Source organism: Mus caroli, unplaced genomic scaffold (assembly GCF_978045245.1).
Source record: "Mus caroli unplaced genomic scaffold, Mus_caroli_1 scaffold_5, whole genome shotgun sequence".
Lineage (NCBI taxonomy): Eukaryota > Metazoa > Chordata > Mammalia > Rodentia > Muridae > Mus > Mus caroli.
The window spans coordinates 115,949,507-115,974,050 of NW_028227260.1; the positions used below are offsets into that span (position 1 = coordinate 115,949,507).

The following is a 24,544-nucleotide window of genomic DNA, read 5'->3' on the forward strand; positions in this document are numbered from 1 at the left end:
TGCTTGGTGGAAGGGTAAAAGAAAACAGTAGATGTGAGAGTGCTTTGAAAGTAAAAACTATATGAGCATAGTGTAAGGTATCGTAAGTATTAGAACCCGAAAGGAGAAAACATACCTCCTGTTTCTCTTCAATTATATATCATTTGGGATTCTTTTTGTTTCTGTTTGTTTGCTTGCTTGTTTGTTTTGCCTTTTCCCCTGTCTTAAGTAATATAGTCAATTGCTATAGGCTTCCAGATAGACTATGGAAACGTGCCCCATGCTTCTCAAAAACATTATATAAAGGAGAATCAAATAATATACTAATCAATTGTAGTAGATGATCTTACAAAATATTAGGTCTGTTTTAATTAAAATAATACACACATCTATTTTTCATCATGTCAGTAGACAGGACATCTGAGTCTCATGACTAGACTTCCGTTCCTCCCTGCTTTTCTGATACTTTTTATTTAATAGATATTTGTGTATTTCTTGGTAAAACTCGGGTACTCTCTTAAGCATTTTACAAATATTAACTTACTATTTTTCATGCTGGGGATTGAACCATGACCTCATGCATGCAAAGCACATATTGTGGTGCTGTGTTACCCTCCCCTTTTCTTTGGAAGAATGGGGTAATAAAGGGAGGTAATGGCATAAGAGGACATATGATCTTTATGAAGTTGTGAAACCGCTCTGAAGTTGAATTGTGATTATTCAGTCCCGGTGCCAAACTAGTAACAGTAACTGAATTAGACTCTTAAAATTGATGACATTTTGGAAACCCAAATTATATACCCATAAACTAAATACAAATAATGAATTAACTTTTTTTAAAAAGATTTATTTATTTATTTATGATGTGTAAGTACACTGTAGCTGTCTTCAGACACTCCAGAAGAGGGCGTCAGATCTTGTTACAGATGGTTGTGAGCCACCATGTGGTTGCTGGGATTTGAACTCTGGACCTTCAGAAGAGCAGTCAGGTGCTCTTACCCACTGAGCCATCTCACTAGCCCCATGAATTAACTTTTAATACTAATAATAGCCTTAGTATCATTCTCATAAAAATAAGGGCCCACAGGGAGGTTCATATTGCACAGCTAGTCGGTGGCGGGATCAAAATTCATAGCTACACCAATCATAATGGAAGTCCATGGTTCTAGGTACTGGCCACCAATGGGCCTGTCACCAATTTGTCTAGTTCTGTATGGTGGGCAGGATTGTTATAACCTGCTTAGTTTCTTGAAAGTCAAAAAGGAAGAACTGGAGAAGTTAACCAATGTTTTGATTTTATATAATTTGGTATGTGTATATGTCTGTGTGTGTGTGGGTGTACATATGTATGCTGTATATGAATATGTGCATTCATGTGTATGAATGCAGATCCAGGTGTGGAGGTCAAGGATATCGCTGGGTGTCAGTACAGGGTCTCTGTTGTTTTTTCACTGTGTTCTCCAGGCTAGCTGGCACATGAGCGTCCAGAAATTCTGTCTCTGCCTCCTGCCTCTCATAGGAACACTAGGACTCTAGCTGCTACTGCTTTTGTGTACTGATTTTAAATGGTTTGTGGGAATTTGAACGAAATTCTTTCATGCCAATCACTTTTACCCACAAAGCCATCTCTCCAGCCCTGGTGCTTTTATTTTGTTTTTGTTTTTATTTTTGGGTTTTTTTGTCCACTTTTTTTTTTTTTTTGCACTGTTGGGAATTGAACTCAGGACCTCCCAGGGAGGCCTTCTCATAGCAGACAGACATTTTCCCACTGTAGCCTCTTGGTAATTTATTTTAAAGCAAATTTCATGAACCAACTGATATCTCTGTACAACTGCACTGTTTACTGTTTTTATTAATGCCCATTTACAAGAGGCATTTAAACAGTCAGTTGTGGTATCGGTTTTCATGGTATCATGAGATATTATGGAGGGTTCAATTTGTCACCAGTGCATAACCAGTGCATAAATATATCTTATACAAAATATATTTCCAAAAGTTAGTAAGATAATCAATTTTTAAAAGAATTAGTATTTATGCTAATTATTACTCCCCCAGAAAAATATAAAGGCCAGGTGTCGTGTATTTGTTTTTAGATTTCTGAATGTGTAAGTTAATTAAAAAACATTTCCTAGCCAGTCATGACTGTATATACGCATAGTTCCAGCAAATGAATTGTGACTTTGAACTAGACTGGCTTTTGAATGTAGCAAGTTCTAGATCCCACTGAGCTACAAAGAGAGAACTTTAAGAAGAAAAAGAGAAGAAAAGGAAAGGAAAGGGGAAAGGGGAAAGGAAAGGAAAGGAAAGGAAAGGAAAGGAAAGGAAAGGAAAGGAAAGGAAAGGAAAGGAAAGGAAAGGAAAGGAAAGGAAAGGAAAGGAAAGGAAAAAGGAAAGGAAAGGAAAAAGGAAAGGAAAGGAAAGGAAAGGAAAGGAAAGGAAAGGAAAGGAAAGGAAAGGAAAGGAAAAAGGAAAGGAAAGGAAAGGAAAGGAAAGGAAAGGAAAGGAAAGGAAAGGAAAGGAAAGGAAAGGAAAGAAGACAGAAAGGGAGGAAGTATTGAAGGAGAAATATTCTTCCCAAATTCATTTTGAAGTTTGATGTTCTCTATTGAAAGAGTAATTTTTTAGCTCTTTTAAATGCTTGAGTTTCAATAGTCTAGATCTAGTTTGTATGGTATTTTGAGATGTCCCATTCAAGTTGAAGATCACAGGAATATTCTCAAGTAAAATCCTGAAAATATTGAAATTTTATAGGCAGATATTGATGATGCAGTAAAATCAGTTCGTTTATATGTCGGGGAGAGGGGACAAACTGAAGGCTTCTATAAACTGTTTTTTTTTCCATGTTTTATAGAACCAACTTTTAAATAATGATGGTCACAACCCACTAATGAAAAAAGTATTTGATATTCACCTTGCTTTTCTTAAAAATGGACAATCTGAAGTGTCACTGAAGCATGTCTTTGCCTCACTGAGATCTTTCATCAGTAAGGTAAGAACAACTTGAAAGTGCTAGGAGCTCAAGGGAAGATGGAGGACTGGGGATCATTGTGCTGACATCTACAAACAGCCAATAACTACTGCAGCCTTTGTACGGATGAGCACAGCATAGCAAAATCATGGAGAGAACCAGGCAATAATCCTGTAAAATCAGAACAGGCTTTCCTTTTACCATCATACCTTCACATTTTCAGTAGGTCCTTTTCAGGGGTCTCCCTCTCTGTCTTAGTTAGGGTTTCTATTGCTGCAATAAAACACCATGATCAAAAAGCATGTTGGGAAGGAAGGATTTATTCAGCTTACACTTCCACATTGCTGTTCATTATTGAGGGAATCAAGTAAGGCAGGATCCTGGAGGCAGGAGGTGATGCAGAGGCATGGAGTGGTGCTGTTTACTGGATTGCTCCTCATTGCTTGCTCAGCCTGATTTATAATAGAGCCCGGGACCACCAGCCCAGGGATGGCTCTACTCACAATGGGCTGGGCTCTACCTCATCAACAGCTGGACATAATTTGCTTTATTTTATTCATATCCCAACTGCAGTTTTCCTCCTCCTCTCCTCCAAGTTCCTCCCCCTCTGGCTCCCCTCTCCACCCCACTCCCCATCTACTTCTTCTGTCTCTTCATAAAAGGGGAGCCCTCCCATGAATATCAACGAGCCATGGCATATCAAGTTGTAGTAAGACTAGGCGAGGCAGCCCACTAGTGTGAAAGGGTTTTAAAGGCAGGCAACAGAGTCAGAGACACTCCTATCACCACTGTTGGGAGTCCTACAAAAAGATCAAGCTACACAACTGGTTGACAGTTCAGTCTCAGTGAGCCCCTGTGGACTCAGGTTAGTTGATTCTGTGGGTTTTCTTGTGGTGTCCTTGACCCCTCTGTACAGCCAGATCTTATGAAGGCATTTTCTCAACTAGGGTTCCCTCTTTCAGATAATTCTAGATTGTGTGTCAGGTTGGCATAAGACTATCCCTCTGCATCTTCTTTTGTCTCTCTCAAGATTCAACCCAGGGCACCACATTCCTAGCTCCAATGTCATTTTAAAATCATCAACCAATTTTTCTTTATCTTATTTATCATATGATAAAACTAACACACCCCCTACTGTACTAATGAGGCACAAGTCTTGCTTGTTTAAAAAATTGTGTGTAAGCCCTTTGAAAGCAGAAACTAACTTTTAGAACTCTGGAGTCTTATAGAATATCTTGCAAATGAACCATAAGCAGCCAGTATATGACCAAATAAGCAAGCCTTACCTTTCATTGTATGTAAAACAGAAATTGTGTAAATGTGAAGCTTTAAAAGTTTTCTATTCTTTAATATACTTTAATAATAAAGGAATCTATAGTGAAGTGAGTTCTGTATGAGCGTGCTAGGATAAATGGATGGAAATACATTTAGAAAAAAAATCATTTAACAGTTACTTGCTAGGTAGTTACTGCTTGTAATCCTGAGGGCTTACTGTGCTATATATGAAAACATACACAGAATGATAAATATATGCTGTACCTTATCAAAGTTTCCCTTCAGTAGTACTTGAACTTAGAAGATGCAACTGAAAGTATAAATGGCAAGTAGAACAGTGTCGTCACCATAAGAGCTAGACTTCATCTTTTAGGAAACAGGCAGGCATGGAAATATTTTGAGCAGGGAAGTAAAACAATGTATATTAAAAGAGAATCAGTATGACCAAGGGAACCTCTCTAAAATGAGACATTGGCTGAGAAGCAGAGACAGGCAGAAGTTTGTGAATTCAAGACCAGCCTGGTCTGTGTAGCAAGTTCCAGGCCAGCCAGAGCTTCAAAGATACATGGTAACACAAAGGGGTGAATAGAAGAAGGAAAGGAGGGGAGGGGAGGGCAGGGGAGGGCAGGGGAGGGGAGGAGAGAGATTGTGAGTAGTTCAAAACACACAGTTTAAAAAAAATAGATGAGGACCTGGAAAGGGGAGCTGGTGTGTGGCTATGGAGATAGAATACCTGGTAACAAGAGTTTTTTGACTTTATCACCAGTTCACCAACAAAAACATCAACATCAAAGGGATACTGGAACTCGCCAGAGTGACTGGACTTCCCCTGGGAAGGATATGGAGGGAAAACAGAGATCAGGATTGGAACATTAGAGAAACTAACACAGAAAGGGTTGAAAGAGAAAACTGTAAAGGAGATGAGAAAGAAAAGTGACAGAGGTAGCAATAATAAATAAACAAACAAACTAATGGTCAAGAATGGACAGTGTCACAGAAACCAAGGGGCAACAGAGTATGTGCATCCTCATGAGGTAAAGAGTACCAAGTGAGATGAAAGGAGCACATTAGAACTTGCATTGAGGAAGTTGCTCATGACTTTGGCCATTGTTCACGTCTCAAGTAATGTAAGAGGACTTACTGTAAGGATTAACTGCACATTGCCATGTCTGCCCTCAAATGTTTTTATACTAGAGTATCTTGTCCAGCAAGAGTCGATCTAATCCTGTGAAACTTTATGAGATTTCCCAATTTGCCAATCAGAAAGCATTTGTTACACACCCTTTGCTTGCCTAACACTGCACCTGCTAAAAAAGGTAAAATAATGCAGATGGATTCCTGAAATGCAGATTAAAATTCAAGGTTTCCAAGAAGCCATTTTGAGTAGCTGACACTCAAGCTTTAGAAGTCCTAAAAAAATGGCCATTGTGCACTTGAAAGCAGCTTGCTTGTCTCACCTTTCAAGGATAGGAGGCGCTAATAAACCCACACTAGATATATAGTTTATGTTCCACAAAGCAGCAGGCTGAATACATTCTCAAAGCACCAGGCCACTTGGTTGTTTTGAAAAATCAGTGACCACTTGGGCACTCTTTCTCTATTTCAAAATATGTCTTAACTGACTGTTTGTGGAGTAGAAAATAGGCAGGTATATATGAACACTTCACATAAACTCCATTTTATATATATATATATAAAAAGGATCCATTTCACTACTACTGATTTTCTCAGCAGGTGGAACCTTAGAACAGGGGCCATCATTCATCATTTCAGTCATTCATTTATTCAGTGTGTCATCAAATATGTTCCTATTATGTTTTGGACTATCTTAGGCTCTTCTCAGATTGATAGTATTTTATGCCAAGTACCTCCACATTATTGCAGTACCTTCTATACTGACTTGACTTGTTCTATCATTGGCATATGCTTGTCTATATGGTAACAAGTTCAAACTATCTTCAGAACAGAGATCTGCCCTCGTATTGATTTGTTATCCTCGAAAGCTCTGAGTTTTAGGAGAGGATACAGTCAGCAGTTGATTATTTGGTGGATTTCATTAGATTTTCAGATATTCATTTCTATTTTCCTTGTTTAGTTTCCCTCAGCCTTTTTCAAAGGAAGAGTAAACATGTGTGCTGCATTTTGCTATGAGGTTTTAAAGTGCTGTACTTCAAAGATTAGCTCAACCAGAAATGAGGCATCTGCACTTTTGTATCTTTTGATGAGAAACAACTTTGAATATACCAAGAGGAAAACCTTTCTGAGGACACACTTGCAGGTGAGCACCAATCAAAGCTCTTCTTTATTTTTCTCTTCAATCACTGGCCTCCATCAAAATCAACATCTATAGCTAGAAAGATAGCTAGCTCAGTTGGTAAAGTGCATGTTCTGCAAGCATGACTAGCTGAATTTGATCCGAAAGGCTGTGTATGGGGCTGGAGAGATGGCTCAGTGGTTATGAGTACTGGCTGTTTTTCCAGAGGACCTGTGTTTTATTCACAGCACCTACAGTGTGACTCACAACCACCTGTAACTCCAACCCAGTACATCTGATGTCCTATTTTGGCCTCCTGTATACAAAGCATGTACATGATGCTCATAGGCATAGATATAGATGCAGGTAAAACAACTATACACATAGAGAGAAATCATTTTTGTTTTAAAGCCAGGCATGGTGGGATGCACTTGTCAACCGAGAACTGAGGGAATGGGGACAGACCAACCTCAGGCTCACTAGCCAGCCAGCCTAACCTTATTTGGCAAGTTCTAAGCCAGTGAGAGACCTTGCCACTGCCCCCAAATTAAGATAGACAGCAACTCCTTCCATGAGTATTTTGTTCCCTATTCTAAGGAGGGATGAAGTATCCACACGTTGGTCTTCCTTCTTGATTTTCTTGTGTTTTGCAAATTGTATCTTGGGTATTCTAAATTTCTGGGCTAATATCCACTTATCAGTGAGTGCATATCAAGTGACTTCTTTTGTGATTGGGTTACCTCACTCAGGATGATATCCTCCAGATCCATCCATTTGCCCAAGAATTTTATAAATTCATTGTTTTTAATAGCTGAGTAGCACACCATTGTGTAAATGTACCACATTTTCTGTATCCATTTCTCTGTTGAGAGACGTCTGGGTTCTTTCCAGCTTCTGGCTATTATAAATAAGGCCGCTAAGAACATAGTAGAGCATGTGTCCTTATTACCAGTTGGAACATCTTCTGGGTATATGCCCAGGAGAGGTACTGCGGGATCCTCGGGTAGTACTATGTCCAATTTTCTGAGGAACCGCCAGACTGATTTCCAAAGTGGTTGTACAAGCTTGCAATCCCACCAACAATGGAGGAGTGTTCCTCTTTCTCCACCTCCTTGCCAGCATCTGCTGTCACCTGAATTTTTGATCTTAGTCATTCTGACTGGTGTGACTGGTGAGCTAAGATGAAAGGATGGACCATCCACAGACTACCCCACCCGGGAATCCATTCCATAGTTAGCCACCAAAAGCAGACATGATTGCACATGCAAGCAAGATTTTGCTGAAAGGACCCAGATATAGCTGTCTCTTGTGAGACTATGCTGGAGCCTAGCAAACACAGAAGTGGATGCTCATAGTCAGCTATTGGGTGGAACACAGGGCCCGCAATGGAGGAACTAGAGAAAGCACCCAAGGAGCTAAAGGGGTCTGCAACCCTTAGGTGGAACAACAATATGAACTAACCAGTACCCCCAGAGCTCATGTCTCTAGCTGCATATGTAGCAGAAGATGACCTAGTCGGCCATCATTGGGAAGAGAGGCCCCTTGGTATTCCAAACTTTATATGCCCCAGTACAGGGGAACGCCAGGGCCAAGAAATGGGAGTGGGTGGGTAGGGTAGCAGGGTGTGGGGGAGGATATAAGGGACTTTCGGGATAACATTTGAAATGTAAATGAAGAAAATATCTAATAAAAAAATTGAAAAAGAAAGGTAGACAGCAACTGAAGAATGGCTAACCTCCACACATAGGCATACATGTGTACCTGCAAACATGTGTGTGCACCCACCTCTCACTCTGCTCCCCACAAAGAGCAACATTTACAGCTCCATCGAAAACTAAGGTAAGTGGATATCATCTTCAAGTCTTACTTTGTCTATAGTGTGAAGTCAGTGCCAGCCAGGGCAACCTGAAAGACACTATCTCAAAACAAAAAGTACAAAGAGGCCTGAGGTTATAACTCAGTGGTAGAATGCTTGCCTAACATGCACAAGGCTCTGGGTTCTAGTCTCAGCACTGCAAAAGAAATCAATATCTGGATTTTCCTTTCTGTGCCATAGCTCAGACCATGTGGCTCTCTGCCACTTGAAATGGGACTGACCCAAACTGAGATGTGTCAAAAGTATAAAGACTAAGTACATTAAAAAATAGAGCATCTAAGGTGTCTTATATTGTTTATATATTGAAATAATTTATCAAATTTGGGGATTAATTAAAATATATCAAAATAAATTTGGGGCCATTAAGATGACTCAGTGGGTAAAAGTGCTTGCTGCCAAGCCCGATGACCTGCTTTTGAGCACCAACAACCAAACTCCTGACAGTTGTCCTCTGATATTCACATGCATGTATAGCTGCAGCACATGTGGAACACATACACACATACACAAAGTAAATATGAAAACTAAAATAAGTTTCACTTCCATCTCTTTTTCATTGTAGCTACTTATATATGTGACTCACATTCTCTTTCTCTTGGAGAAAGCTACTCTAGAGTTTAAGTCTTAAGAATGCGTGTTCTAGTTCAGATTCTATGACAGTCTGGACATGGAGCAGGTGACTTCTTTTGCCTCTGTACCTCAGTTTCTTCAAATATAATATAGGAGAAACTCTACTTCAGAATTTTTGTGAGCCTAAAGTAAGATGATTAGATAATAAGATTATTAGATAGTAAATGGCAGGTGATTCTGGTTGTTTTGCTTGCACCAGTTAAAACTTTATTTAACAACAAAAGATTGCCAAGCATGATAGCACATGCCTAAAATCCAAACATGTGCAAGATTAGGGTAAAAGGATTACGTGTTTGAGCCAGCCTGATCTACAGGACAAGAAGAACCTGTCTCAAAAAAAAAAAAGCAGGAATTAAAAAATAATTGACCTGGGAGTGCTAGCCTGCACCTGTATACTCTCATATACTTGAGATGCCAAGGCAAGAGGATCACTTAAGCCCACAAGTCCAAGATCAGTCTGGATAGCATACCAAGACCCTGTCTCAAAGAAGTGCAATTAATCTCAAGATTTTGTGGAAATTACAGAACTTATAGAAATAGCTATCTGCTTGTGCTGGACTCATAGATCAACTACATACATAGTGTGTGACCCTAGGCAAGTTACTTAATCTAGCTGAACCAGATTGCTCATCTGTAAAATGAGGCCAACTATTTGCCATCTTATATTGTTATGAGTATGAGGGTGAAAATGAAAAGCATATAGCAGCTGGCACCATTCCAGCACAGAGAACACACTGGGTGATAATTATTCTCCATCTTCATATCATTGTGATTAATTGATGAAACAACTCAAAATCTAAACACAGTGGGGACTTCTTGGCTCAGTAGTCTACTATGTAATATAGGCAATCTCTAGTTATGTATCTCCACTGCCTTGGTCTTTTCCATTAGAGCCCTTTACTAGGGAAAGGGTTATTGATAAGGAAACAACCATTAGCCTGCAGTCTGAGCTATTGAAGAGACTGAAGCAGGAAGACAGAAGCAAGTTAGATGTTAGCCTGGACACAGTATAGTGATACCCCTCCCCACCTCTCGAAGCACTTTTTTTTAAGCCTTTTGAAAAAAGTAACCTTTATTTCTTCCCACAGATAATCATTGCTGTGAGTCAGCTTATAGCTGACGTAGCACTAAGTGGAGGATCGAGATTTCAGGAGTCTTTATTCATTATCAATAACTTTGCAAATAGCGACAGACCTATGAAGGTAAGGGATAAACTCAAACCACTTTGGCTGGAATTCTGAGTCAGTGGCGCTCACCATGAACAGTGCACTGGGTTTAATCTCCAACACTAAAATAACGAATAAAAACCACTTTAACTAAAAAAAGGAGTTTATATTCTTAAACCGTGGTGGAATTCTCAGTGACTGTCAGTATGAAACATAGAATGTGTGCTTTAAGAGTTGGTGGCTTTCACTTACCACTGGATCTCTAGCAATTATATTCAGCAGTAACTAAATAAATCTTTAAAGTGTGTGTCTGTTAGTAATAAAATCTGTGTTGTTTTTTCTGCTTAATTTCTAAACTTGATTGGAAAAGAAATATTTATTTTCTTTCTTAACAATTGTTACCATTTATAATACCAGCTAATTAAAAACTGAGTTGGAAATTTGAGAGAAATTTCACTTCTCAGGATGGCTAACAGATCCATTGCCAACAGATAAGAAATGGAACAGAAGAGTTTCATTATTTGTTGGGTTTGTGACTTTCAAAAGTTAGGCTAACCAAATGTGGCTTGCTGTAACAGTCCAAAATTGTCCATCTTCAACACCAGTCCATCAGAATCAAACCTAGGATTCTAAGCACTACATGCTTAAAAACTAGGGCATTGTTTAAAAAAAAAAAAATCCTGCATCGCCTACTGTGTTGCCTGGAAACAGGTTCTGAGATGCTCCCAGGGGAACGAACTGTCCACATTCTCAGGAAAAGTCATATTCTCATATATTTGACAATAGTGAATGAAATCTTTTTAAAAAATCAAAAGCTCACAGTCACAACGTGCTAGATGTTTGGGACGTGTAGAATCTATGTACTAAAAAACCATTCCCATAGGAGTGCTGCTTACAGGGAGCAAAACACTGAGTAGTGCCAGCTGCTCACAGGCTGGGAAAGTTTGCCTTCAAGCAGCTTTGTGGGTTTCCCAGGGGATCAGTATACAGTTCAGCTAATCCCAGGAGCACAGAAGCAACGTGTACTATTTCAGCTATTTTCCTCGTGCTCCAAGAATTTATGTTTCTAGTTGTTACCATGCTCAAAGCCATATTATACAGGTAGATTAGCATGATGTTTTCCAAGTGAATAGGGCTGATGTTAGCTCTCCTCAAGAAGAGCCCCTTGGCCTTCCCTTTACTCGTTTGTGAATGACTTAGTTTTATTTGCTAAGGTCACCTGTAACCCTGTTACAAAAAGGTTAGCCTTTCCCTCAGGAAGTAGAATTTCTGTGAATGAACACAAGGGGGTTAGATGCATCTAATAATGATTTTTTTAAGTAGACAAAAAGGCAGAACAGTATATTATATTCATATTAAGTTCCCTAACTGTGTACTTGCTCCATCCCCATCTTGAGTCAGAAACACTTTGAGAGGTTAATGTTCTCTTTAACCTCTCTGGAGTGTGATGTGACTCACAACCTCTCCTTTTTGTGGAAATGGAAAGTTGGCAGCAGGGTTTTCACTAAGGTGTGTGTTATAGTCAGTGGGCAAGATAGGCATGCTTCTCACTATGGGATGTTGCCTGCAGAGCACTAGCTCTGGAGCCAGATTGTCTGATAAGAGGTCCTGTCTCCATGAGATGGTGGCTGAGCTTCCCAACTGCTCTGGGACTCAGTTTTCCCACTGGTGGAAATGCATAAGAAGAGAACTTAATTAAAACATATAAAGCACCCAGATCAGTACCCAGTACCTATGTGCTGTCAATAACTTTCAGTTACTGTTACAAATAAACCAAACATGTAGCATTAACAATGAAAGCCAGATAGTCTGACCTCAAAGATCATGTTTTTATGGGCTTTGAGTATTGCCATCAAGTTCAAAAGCCTTTAAAGCCTGGCTAGTTGCATAATTTTAATAAAATAACTAATTAAAAACCCTTTAGATTTGCCATATGAAATATAGTACTACCAACTGTTAATAAGGAATAAAAGCCATGTTATAGTTCCCACATTTGGATGCTCATGCTTCAATCCTATTGACAATACTGCTAAATATGTGGGTTTTTTTGTTTTCTTTTGTTTTGAAATTAGGCAACTGCTTTTCCCACAGAAGTCAAAGATTTGACCAAGAGGATCCGCACCGTTCTTATGGCCACTGCCCAAATGAAGGAACATGAGAAAGACCCTGAAATGCTAATTGATCTCCAGTATAGCTTAGCTAAATCTTATGCCAGCACACCAGAGCTGAGGAAAACTTGGCTTGACAGCATGGCCAAAATTCATATAAAAAATGGAGATTTTTCTGAGGTGAATACTTAAAATTTTGCTCCCACTGGAACTCTTCAAACTCCTTTGAACCTATTCTGACACTTCTTTCTTTGTCATCCACTTCTAGGCTGCAATGTGTTATGTCCATGTAGCGGCTCTAGTTGCAGAATTTCTTCACCGAAAGAGTAAGACCTTTCTGTTCTGAGATGGGAGGACTCTCAGCTGGCAAAATAATCTCTATCTTTGCAGTGTGCAATTGTGAATGGGATAGAATTGAGCTCTTAAAAATATGTTTACCTTCAGCCTCATTCAGTGCTAAACAGATGTTGTTATAAAAGAAGACTAGATTGCTCATTTTGGCTTTGGCTTCTGTGGGAGGTTACAAGAATAAGTTAAATAGTACACGGCTGGGCTTGCTGCCCAGTATTTATTTCCCAAGTCTATCTCCCTGGATGACTGCCACAAATTCAGTTCTTCTTAGGGCTCAAGAGAAGCTCTGTGTAATTCTTTCAGATTTATGATTGCTTCTTTCCCTCCCTCATCCTTAACTTCACCAACCACTGTCATTGAACTAGGTATCTAGAGCTATTTTTATGCAGTGATACCTGAGTGTTAAAGGGAATCAGGCCCTTGAAGGACATCAGCAGTTCTGCATTTCTAATTCAAGATTCCTAATTCAGGGATCAGGTTGAAAGCTTCCCCATCCCTAAATAATATTGGTGAGTTTTATAAATACTCAAATAGCAAAACAATTGAGTAAGGTTTAAAAGTTAATTGGCAGTGGCGATTGCAATCAAGACATCTGCTATCTATCACAATGAGGGCAAAATGAAAGCAACTTAAAGGAGTCATATTGCTCTTTTTTTTTTTTTTGCTATGTTTTGTTATTATCTCTGGAATGTCTGTATTTTTCATTTCATATGTAAAATAATGGACACTGTGGAGATTCTTCCCAAATATGACTAGAATGATTAAACTATGCATTCATGGTATTTAGGTTTGGGAGAAGGGGTAAGATTTCATATAGTCCAAGCAAACCTCAGACTTGCTATGTAGCCAAGAGCGACCTTGAACTTCTGCTAATCCTGCCTCTACTTCCTGGGTCTATGGGCATGCACCACCATGCTCAGTTCATGCAGTGTTGGAGATCAAGCCCAGAACTTTGTGAATGCTAATTAAGCAAGCATACCTGAGCAACATTTTCAGCATTTTACTTATATTTTAAACTGACAGTGAAATGCTTCTGAATAATCAAGTTTACAGATTGTTATACTCAGCTAGGGGTTGTGAAGTCTATAATCCCAGCACATCAAGGCTAAGGCAGGAGGACTGCACAAATCCAAGAGAGCCTGGGCTACATGATGAATTCCAAGTCAAGGTGGACTACAAAGTATGAACCAGAAATAGAGTCCCAGACTCATTAAGAATTATTAGGAATTAACTCTCTAGATTTTGACAATACATAATTATATTAGAGATTCTTCCTGAGAATCTTGTTTTACTCACAAGTACAAAGACTTGATATTAAACAAAAATTAAGAATGATTTATCAAAAAGAAAGCAAATCTATATATTGTTTTCATTCTCTCCTTGGTTGGGGTGAGGGGGTCTGGGGATTGATAAAGTGGCTACAGGCACGATAAGCATGTGCTTTTGGACCAAGCTGTCCAGGCAGTCCCTACAAGTAGTTCTAACGGAGAAAGAATTGATCAAAATGAGACCCAATTCATCTTTTTTAATTAGAACAGTGATATGTTTGTCAAGTTGCCCTAAAAATACAAATCAAAGTTGCACACAGGCCATTCCATATCCATTGACACACATGAGGTTCTTAAACACCATTCTTTGGTTTTAAATGCTTTCTGGAGAAACTGGCTTCCTGCTACCCCAGCTTTCTAATTAGTGGGCACTTGAAATATGAGTTCCAGGCCTATTAAGAATAAACCCTTTCGATTTTGAAAACAGGTAATTATATTAGAAATTCTTCCCAAGAATCTTGTTTTATTCACAGGTATAAAGACCTTCAGACCAAGATTGATTTCTCCCTTAAGTTTAGAAAAAGTGTATCTTGCTCTAGTTATTTCAGCATTAGGCAGATACCTTAATCAGCAATCTGACCTGTCTTAACAAGTGGATGTAGCCCAAGCTTGTCATTGATGTAGTTCATGATATTCCTAAGGTTCTTTCAAGTTTATCTCTCATTAACCTCAAAGAGCTAAGGGGGAAAATGATGTTTTGCATTTTAAACAAAGAAATGTTAAATTTGAGAGCTGTTTATATTTTTATTTATGGCTGCTGTCTATTTTTGAACCTGTAGAAATCAACGATCTTAAACTAGAAAACCTTATTCTAAAAGGGCAGCAGGAGTAGAAATCCTCGGGGGTTTTTCCACCTTAGTTTTAATGATTGAAAGAAAAAAAAAAGGAATCCAAAACAGCTTTTTTAAATTATCTGCTTAAACTATGAGAGTAGTATCAAGATACTTAACTAAGCTAAACCAGTTAAGCATACTATAAAAATATTCTTAATGAAAATGGAATAAGATGCTGCCTAGCTGACACATTGTAAGCAAATGTTCTATCATGTAGAGTTTTTAAAATAAAAACAAAGTTTCTTCTATCTGGTGGTTTCCTGGCGCCCAGGGATAGCCACTATCTAATGTGAGAACTCTGCAACCCAGCAGTATTTAAAAAATCCAAAAAAGACTTGACTCTTCAAGCAAAATATGCTTTAAATTACATTTAGCAATGATCATCAAGACACACTAGAACTTATTGTTTTCAATTAATTGTCCATTAGTACCGAAGACAAAAAAAAAAAAAAAAAAGAGTATTTACATTGTAAATCCCTAACTGCTATGCAGCACCAAAAGTTTGTTTTCTGACATCTCAAAGAACTGTACTTTCAGCTCATTTCACCCAACCCTTCTCTCCCTCGCTCTGGGATGGAACTCAGGGTGGTGTACATAGTACACAAGTCCTCCATTATTTTGAGTTATACCCTCAGCTGGCCCTGCAGCCATTTCTCTTGAAATGCACTATAAAAATATTCTTAATCATGACATAATAGAATGCTAATTAGCTGACATATTGGAACCAAATGTTCTATCATTTATTTAGACTTTCTTTTAATAAAAATAAAGTTTGTTCTGCCAGGTAGTTTCCTGGCCCCTAGGGGTGTCACCTTAAGTGAGGGACCACTGTTGTAATCTTGAACTCCTTGTTTTGGGGCAATTGACCCCACCCCACCTTCCAACAGGTCCCTGGTCTTTGTACCAGAGATAGCTTATAGATAGATTCTCAGGCTCTTCCCTTTGCCCAAGTCAGTGGAAGCAGTGATAATGGGGAATTTGTTATATTACTCTTTCTTGTCCTCAAATATAAGATACAACACAAGTCAGAATTTCTTTTCATTTTGTCTGAGAACCTTGCCATTTTCTGGATCTCACTCTCTAAAGACTTTGGCATTCTTTTCTCTTTTCCTGAGAGAGGGCACAACACTTTTCCCCTGGGAAAACAAGAGTCAAGTTTTCTGCATTTTTGTACCACCACATAACATCCTCGTTCAGCAAGACTTTGGAGCTTCAGATTCTCCCATAAGCCCAAAATATGTGATTTCCCTTCTCTATAGCATCTCTTTTTCTCATTCCTTATAGGGTAATGCTGTTTTTATTCCTAAGTCTTTGGATCCAGTGTCATATAGCTAAAATTTCACAAAGTACTTCATTCCCTTGTTTGTTCCTAGTTCCAGCTTCCCCTTTAATGCTCACCCCTCAAGATTTTACCTCTTACTCTTCTTCTGACTGCCAGTCATTTTTTTTATTAAGTATTGGCGCTGCAATCCCATCCTCCAAAATCCTACTCACCCTTTCACAGGGTCACTTGGACTCAAACTGTTTGTGCCTTCCTGGACTGCTTCCATTTTTATTTCTCTAGAATGGCTTGTGGGAGTGTAGAAGCAATAACTATGAAGCATTAAGATCAAGATTCCATGTCAAAGCTAGGTGGAGTGTACCTCACCCACATTCTCAGCACTTGGGAGGCAGAGACAGGAGGATGGTTATAAGTTTGATGCCAGCAATATATGAAATGTGCCTGTTTGTTCCCCTCAAAATCACAAGATCCTAGAAAACACAGACTGTAGGGACACCATGTGACTTTCTCCACCTCGATTCTCGCTCCACAATAACAATTTAGGTCACAGTTGTAAAAGTTCTTTTCAGCTACAGTTTACTCGCAACTTCCCAGGACTCCAGCTGGCAGCAGTTGTTTTATTTTATCTTGAGAAAATTACTTTAAAACATTGATAGGCTTAGTTAGCAATAATAATTCATTTAGTCCTTCTTTTACACTAAGCTCTATTCCAAGCAAGTGTTCATGCAATTCTCACAAACCTCTATTATTATTCTTGCTATAATGGTAGTGGTGGTAGTACTAATGATGGAAAACTTTATAAATACTAGAGAAACAAACATCCAAATTCATACAGTGACACAGGCTCATCTAACTTTCAAATCTATGTCCCACTCAGTTTCTCCAAGGGTGTTTTATCTCTGCCATCTGTTTCACTTCCTGTCTGTCATATAAATCCTGGGCTAGGCTCTTCCAATAACTAACTGGCTTCCCTTTCCAAGTCTCAGTGAAATTTAAACACTAGAGATGATTACCAAAGGTCATTCAGTGGTTAAACAAAAATTGTTCACCCTCTTGTCTAGATGATATGTACAGAGCAAATGTAGAAAAGATGTGCATTTTAATAAATTTTTATACTAGGAAATCATCTACACCAGCCACTGCAGATCGTGCACCAAAACCATAACTTACTTATTATAATGAATTTGGGCTCACTTTGTACAGGAAGAAGAACCATAGAATACGATAGATCTGAGGAATATATGAAATTACTTTTACAGCTGAAACATGTACTTATGACTTTGACCCAAAGTCACTTCTGTTATTAAAAATAGCATATCCTCTTAAGGGTATCTGTTATTTACCAAATTTTTTTGTAATAAATATGGTCCGTTTCTGGTTTTCTGCACAGAATTATTCCCTAGTGGGTGTTCAGCGTTCAAGAAAATTACTCCCAATATAGATGAAGAAGGAGCCATGAAAGAAGATGCTGGAATGATGGATGTTCATTACAGTGAAGTAAGATCCCAGGGCATGCATCATCATTTATAGAAATTTCCTATTTTGAATTTTATTTATATTATGTTACTAGATCTGGATTAAATTGAAAAATGATTAAGGGTTGGTGAGCTTTAAGTAATAAAACTGTCTAGGCAAAGGAATTCCTGTTGGCAGGATAGAATCTTGTCTCAGTAACTCTTCCCATTATCTTGTTTCAAAATACATTTAGATGGCTAGAAAGATGGTTTAGAGGTTAAGAGCATTTGTTCTTTCCGAGGAGCCAGATTTGATTCCCAGCACTTACATAGTGGTTCATAACCATCTTACTCCAGTTTCAGGAGACCTGATTCCCTCTTCTGGTCTTCATGGACACCATACACTCAAGTGGTATGCATACATACATGTAGGCAAAATACTCATATAAATAAAATGAATAAAACTTATTTTTAACCTACATTATTGACCATCTTTATACCATGATCTCTGTGACCAGATCCCACCTAGCATGTGAAAAGGGACTCCAGAAAACTAGAGTTAAAATTGTCTTTTACTTAAAATAGGCACGGTATTTGTAACAAAGTAGTGTGAATGGAAGTGCCCTGCTTCCTACTGCAGATGGTTAGAAAACAGCTTTGCTTGTTCATCAGTAAAGATCTGTTACACACCAACATAAGATCAAGCCTATTGACTTGAGATAAAAGGACTGTAAAATGATGAACTATGATCTCCAAGTTCTGCTCGGGAGACAGTCATTGAAATAATATAGGTATGTGATATGCAAAATCAGAGGTATAAGGTAAGGAGATTAACATGGCTGTGATATGAGAGCTGGATTACAGGTGACTAGATATAATCTGGAGACAGAGTCTGGGGAAGGTCAATCTTATTGTCCAGATGTGTGGCAATTATGTCATAAGCCAGAATAGTAAAAGGCCCAGGGTAAGCATGTAGCTCACTTGGCAGAGGACTTGTCTTGCATGCATAACCCCTGAGTTTGATATTCAGCTACACATAAACTGGTTAAGTTTATCCATGCCTATACTTCAGCACTTCAGAGGTAATGATGGGAGGATTAGAAGTTTTCATTTCAAGCCTACCTTTGGTATGTAGAGAGTAAGAGGCTAGCCCTGAGCTACAGGAAACCCTGCCTCAAAAAGCAAACTACTACAAAAGCCTATACTCAACAAAGCTGGAAAATCTGGATGAATGGACAATTTCTAGGCAGAAACCAGGTACAAAAGTTAAATCAGGATCAGATAAACCATCTAAACAGTCTCATAACCCCTAAAGAAATAGCAATAGTCATTAAAAGTCTCCCAACCAAAAAAAGTGCAGGACCAGATGGGTTTAGTGCAGAGTTCTATCAGACCTTCAAAGAAGACCTAATTCCAATTCTCTTCAAACTATTCCACAAAATAGAAACAGAAAGAACACTGCTCAATTCATTTTATGAAGCCACAATTACACTTAAAACTAAACCACACAAAGACCCAACAAAGAAAGAACTTCAGATGAATTTTCCTTATGAATATTGATGCAAAATACTCAATAAAATTCTCACAAACTGAATCCAAGAACACATCAAAACAATCATCCATCATGATCAAGTAGGCTTCATACCAGGGATGCAGGGATGCTCCAATATACCGAAATCCATCAACATAATCCACTATATAAACAAACTCAAAGACAAAAATCGCATGATCATCTCATTAGATGCTGAGAAAGCATTTGACAAAATTCAACATCCCTTCATGGTAAAAGTCTTGGAAAGATCAGGAATTCAAGGCTCATACATAAACCTAGTAAAAGCTATATACAACAAACCAGTAGCCAACATCAAATTAAATGGAGAGAAACTTGAAGCATTCCCCCTAAAATCAGGGACTCCACAAGGCTGCCCACTCTCTCCCTACCTATTCAATATAGTACTTGAAGTCCTAGCAAGAGCAATTAGACAACAAAAGGAGGACAAAGGGAAACAAATTGGAAAGGAAGAAGTCAAAATATCACTATTTGCAGATGATATGATAGTATACTTAAGTGACCCCAAAAATTCCACCAGAGAATTCCTAAATTTGATAAACAACTTCAGCAAAGTGGCTGGATATAAAATTAACTGAAACAAACCAGTAGCCTTCCTCTACTCAAAGCATATCCAGACTGAGAAAGAAATTAGGGACACCCTTCACAATGGTCACAAATAATATAAAATACGTTGGTGTGACTCTAACCAAGCAAGAACTTCAAGTCTCTAAAGAAAGAAATAGAAGATCTCAGAAGATGGAAAGATCTCCCATGCTTATGGTTTAGCAGGATTAATATAATAAAAATGGCCATCTTGCTGAAAGCAATCTACAGATTCAATGCAACCCCCATCAAAATTCCAACTCAATTCTTCATAGAGTTAGAAAGAGCAATTTGTAAATTCATCTGGAATAACAAAAAACCCCAAGATAGTGAAAAATATTCTCAACAATAAAAGAACTTCTGGAGGAATCACCATCCCTGACCTCAAGCTGTACTACCGAGCAATTGTGATAACAAACTGTGTGGTATTGGTACAGAGACAGACAGGTAGATCAGTGGAACAGAATTGAAGACCCAGAAATGAACCCACACACCTATGGTCACTTGATCTTTGACAAGGGAGCTACAACCATCCAGTGGGAAAAAAAGACAGCATTTTCAACAAATGGTGCTGGCACAACTGGCAGTTATCATGTAGAAGAATGCGAATTGATCCATTCCTATCTCCTTGTACAAAGCTCAAGTCCAACTGGATCAAGGACCTCCACATAAAACCAGATACACTGAAACTAATAGAAGAGAAAGTAGGAAAGAGCCTCAAGCCCATGTTCCCCACCCACCCACCCACTCTCAAGACTCCCTCATAAAAGCAGGAAGGGGGAATGGAATAGGGGGCTTCTGGGGGGAAATCGGGAAAGGGGATAACATTTGAAATGTAAATAAATAAAATATCCAATTTCTAAAAAGCAAAACAAAACCAAAATCCATAGGAAATAACATTAGGAAGGAAAGAAGAATGAACTGCTGCTTAAGAAAGGGAATGATCTGTAGGTATCTTGGAGATGTTTGGGAATTGGGAAATGATAGGTGCTATTTATAGGGAGAGTGATAAGTGCAATTTCTTTTTTTTTTTTTTTCTTTTTTTTTTTTTCGAGACAGGGTTTCTCTGTATAGCCCTGGCTGTCCTGGAACTCACTTTGTAGACCAGGCTGGCCTCGAACTCAGAAATCCGCCTGCCTCTGCCTCCCAAGTGCTGGGATTAAAGGCGTGTGCCACCACGCCCAGCTGTTGCTGTTTTTCAAAACAGGGTTTCTCTGGGTAGCACAATTAAGTGCAATTTCTTAAAGATTTTTTTTAAAAAAAGAGCTTTAATTATATATTTTAGTGGAAGATACATGCAAAAAATCAATGAATGAATATCATCATATTCATATGCCAGTAAATATCTTTAAAAGAGTTATATAATTTAACTATCGAAAGTTTTCTATTTACATGATAAAGAATAAGAAAAGAGGGGAGTACCTGATAGGGATGCATGGTAATGCCACAAAGAAACCTGTTGACTTCATAGAAGACAATAAAGAAACAGTAATAAAAATATTTTAAAATGAAATATATCACCTCTAAAATAAAATTCTAGATGCAAAGTTTTATAAAAAGGCAAATGTGACATTCACCGAGATTGAAGTGGTGTATCATCCCACAAAATTACATTTTTTATTTTTAAAATATGTATTTATTTGTTTATTATTTGTTTGTTTTGCTTTTGGAGACAGGGTTTCTCTGTGTAGTCCTGGCTGTCCTAGGACTAGCTCTGTAGAAGAGGCTGGTCTTGAACTCACAGAGATTTGCCTGCTTTTACCTCATGAATGCTTGGATTAAAGGCGTATATCACCACTGCCTGGCAAAATTCTATTTTTTCTAACAGTTGCCGCTGATGCAGGTATGGCAACAAATGCCTGTAATCTCCATCTTGGAAGGCAGAAGCACAAAGGATCTCAAATTCCAAGCCAATCTGAGCCACATAAGGAGACTCTACCTCCAAAGAAAAATTGTACTAGGAATATACTATGCTAGGCATCTGATAACCCAAGTTATCAGAGGACTGAGGCAGGAGTATTGCCATGAAAATTGTCTAGTGTACCTAGTTCCTGAACCAGCTTGGCTACAGAACAAGACCCTGTCTCAAGTGGGGAAAGGGGAAAAGGAGAAGAAAGGAAACAAATCTTTTCACTTTTCACAATCTGAGACTTAGATATAATTTAGAATTCCATTGGTTTTAGTATGTGGCCCCAGTCACACACAGTACTTCACAGGACATATATCCTTGAGCTTATCCTTGTCTTCCAAACAGCAGCTGTATGTTTTCTCTAGAGATAGCCTTGTTAACATAGTGGGATTTTGTGCTCTATAGCAATAATTATACATACTTTTATTTATTTAATTTTATAAATTGATCACAGTGTTCAACCAAGTACCAGTTTGGGCTCATGTAGAAGGGTTTCCTCATGCTTTCATATCTGAAACAGGTGACAATGATTTAGCAGTTATATTAAAATGAGTCATATTCAGCAATACACATCATCTATTATCCTAGCAGTCTACAGGAAGAGGAAAGAAGATTGTTGTGAGTTCTGCCTCTGCCTCTCTGCCTCTGCCTCTCTGCCTCTCTGCCTCACTGCCTCACTGCCTCACTGCCTCACTGCCTCACTGCCTCTCTGCCTCTCTGTCTCTCTGCCCCTCTGCCTCTCTGCCTCTCTGCCCCCCTGCCTCTGCCTCTGCCCCTCTGCCCCTCTGCCTCTGTCTCTATGCCTCTCTGCTCCTCTGCCTCTCTGCCCCTCTGCCCCTCTGCCTCTGCCTCTCTGCCTCTCTGCTTCTCTGCCCCCCTGCCTATGCCTCTCTGCTTCTCTGCCCCCTGCCTATACCTCTGCCCCTCTGCCCCTCTGCCCCTCTGCCCCTCTGCCCCTCTGCCTCTCTGCCGCTCTGCCCCTCTGCTCCCCTGCCTTTACCTCTGCCTCTCTGCCCCTCTGCCCCTCTGTCTCTCTGCCCCTCTGCCTCTCTGCTTCTCTGACCCCCTGCCTATGCCTCTCTGCTTCTCTGCCCCCTGCCTATGCCTCTGCCTCTCTGCCCCTCTGCCCCTCTCTCTTTACCTCTGCCTCTCTGCCCCTCTGCCCCTCTGCCCCTCTGCCTCTCTGTCTCTCTGCCCCTCTGCCCCTCTGCTTCTGCCCCTCTGCCTCTGCCTGTCTGCCCCTCTGCCCCTCTGCCTCTCTGGCTCTCTGCTTCTGCCTCTCTGCCCCTCTGCCCCTCTGCCCCTCTGCCCCTCTGCCTTTACCTCTGCCTGAGTGCTAAAGAGGTATGTACCACCATGTGCCTGCTAAACTTCTTAACATAGATATTGAATGTTAATATGCTGACTCTTTATTCAAGTAGTCACATTGATTGAGCAACTGCTATATAAGAGGAGTATATGAGTTACAGAAGAAAACTAGATAAATAATTATATTCCCATCTCTAAAGAATCATGGTTTATTAGGAATGTCAGCTATTGAGACAGTGTGCAAATTTTGTAGAACTATAAATATTTACCCGATTGATTAGTAAAATGCGAACCAAGTTATTTGTAATTGCCTTCCTTACCTGGACCAGGAAAAACATCTAGGAGGTCAGTACCTCCACTATTCTAAGAAGAATAGAATAGAAGGTAGAAGCCTTCCTTGCCTTCTGGTGATAGCTGTTGATCCTCAGCATTCCTTAGCTTGCAGCTATATGGATTCTGTTTCTGTCTCTGTAGTCACATGTTATTTTCCTGAATACCTGCAGTGTCTTATAAGGGTGCTAGTCATATTGGCTTGAGGGTTCACCCTTTATCAGTATATTCATCTTTTTATTAGTTAATTATTTTATTTGTTCACTATATTCTTCTTAATCAATTATATCTATAACACTTTCTGGATCAGGTCACATTCTGAGGCAGGTAAGAACTTTAGCTTACAGTTTAGAGCAGTGTTTCATAACCTTCATAATGCTGCAGCCCTCTAATACAGCTCCTCATGTTGTAGCGACTCCCAACCATAACATTATTTTGTTTCTAATTAATAACTATAATTTTGCTATTGTTACAAATTATAGTATGAATATCTGATATATGACCCCCGTGAAAGCTCATTTACCACCACCCCCACAACCCCCAAGGGGTAGCACCTGACAAGTTGAGAAGCACTGATTTTGGGAAATACAATTCAGTTCATAACAGGATAAAGTAAAAATTGCACCTCATTTTCTAGCTAAGAATTTATAGAATATTGCCACCTGCTATATAGCAATGAGATCTACAGGATGCATTCAGTCATCTAAGAAACAAAGACGGATCATTTTGGCAATCAGTTCTGTAGATCTAGTGGAAAACAAGTTATTAAGACTCAGCCAGAAGCATAGCAGTTGGCCTACTCTTTTTTTATTGTTGAGAACATGAGATGATACTTCACAAAATTGTGGCAAGCAGCTGTTATGATTTTCACAGGCAAAAGAGCTCTCTGTCATAGGACATTAGCCCATCCCTGATGTTCAAATCATATGAAGGAAGAATTCGTTCTCTGGATTATTTCAGTTTAATGAAGACCTAAATCACTTGTGACAGCTTGAAAAGCTGTCACATTGTCTTTAATGTTCTATGCATTATTTCAATATGAAAGAAAATAATGGAGGTATACAAGCTTAGTGGAATTTACCTTGTTAAGCATTTTTTGCATTGTCTATTTAGTTACTTATTTTTTCTTAAAACATGTGTGCACATTGATATTTCTGTATGTTATTGCTATTTCTATACATGCATACAACATTTGTTGATGATATCCAACCATACTTCTACCCTTACCACCTGCCCTGTCACACCCTGGCATGATTTCCATCCTGTAGTAAATCACCCTTCAACTTTCAGATCAACTGAGCCCATAATTTGAATCAAAGGATTCAATTCAGCATGATA

The 24,544-nt window shown here is 39.0% G+C and overlaps 1 protein-coding gene across 3 annotated transcripts in view; it reads left to right on the forward strand.

The window, feature by feature from the left end:
- Dock11 (dedicator of cytokinesis 11) overlaps positions 1-24,544 on the forward strand; it is a 180,794-nt gene that overhangs the window by 138,353 nt on the left and 17,897 nt on the right. For all 3 annotated transcript variants that reach the window (XM_085838173.1, XM_029473424.2, XM_021154032.3), the window contains 6 exons: positions 2,831-2,968; positions 6,318-6,500; positions 10,071-10,184; positions 12,221-12,436; positions 12,525-12,582; positions 17,441-17,547. In XM_085838173.1, coding sequence (XP_085694299.1) covers positions 2,831-2,968; positions 6,318-6,500; positions 10,071-10,184; positions 12,221-12,436; positions 12,525-12,582; positions 17,441-17,547 — 816 coding nt within the window. The remainder of the gene's footprint in view (positions 1-2,830; positions 2,969-6,317; positions 6,501-10,070; positions 10,185-12,220; positions 12,437-12,524; positions 12,583-17,440; positions 17,548-24,544) is intronic.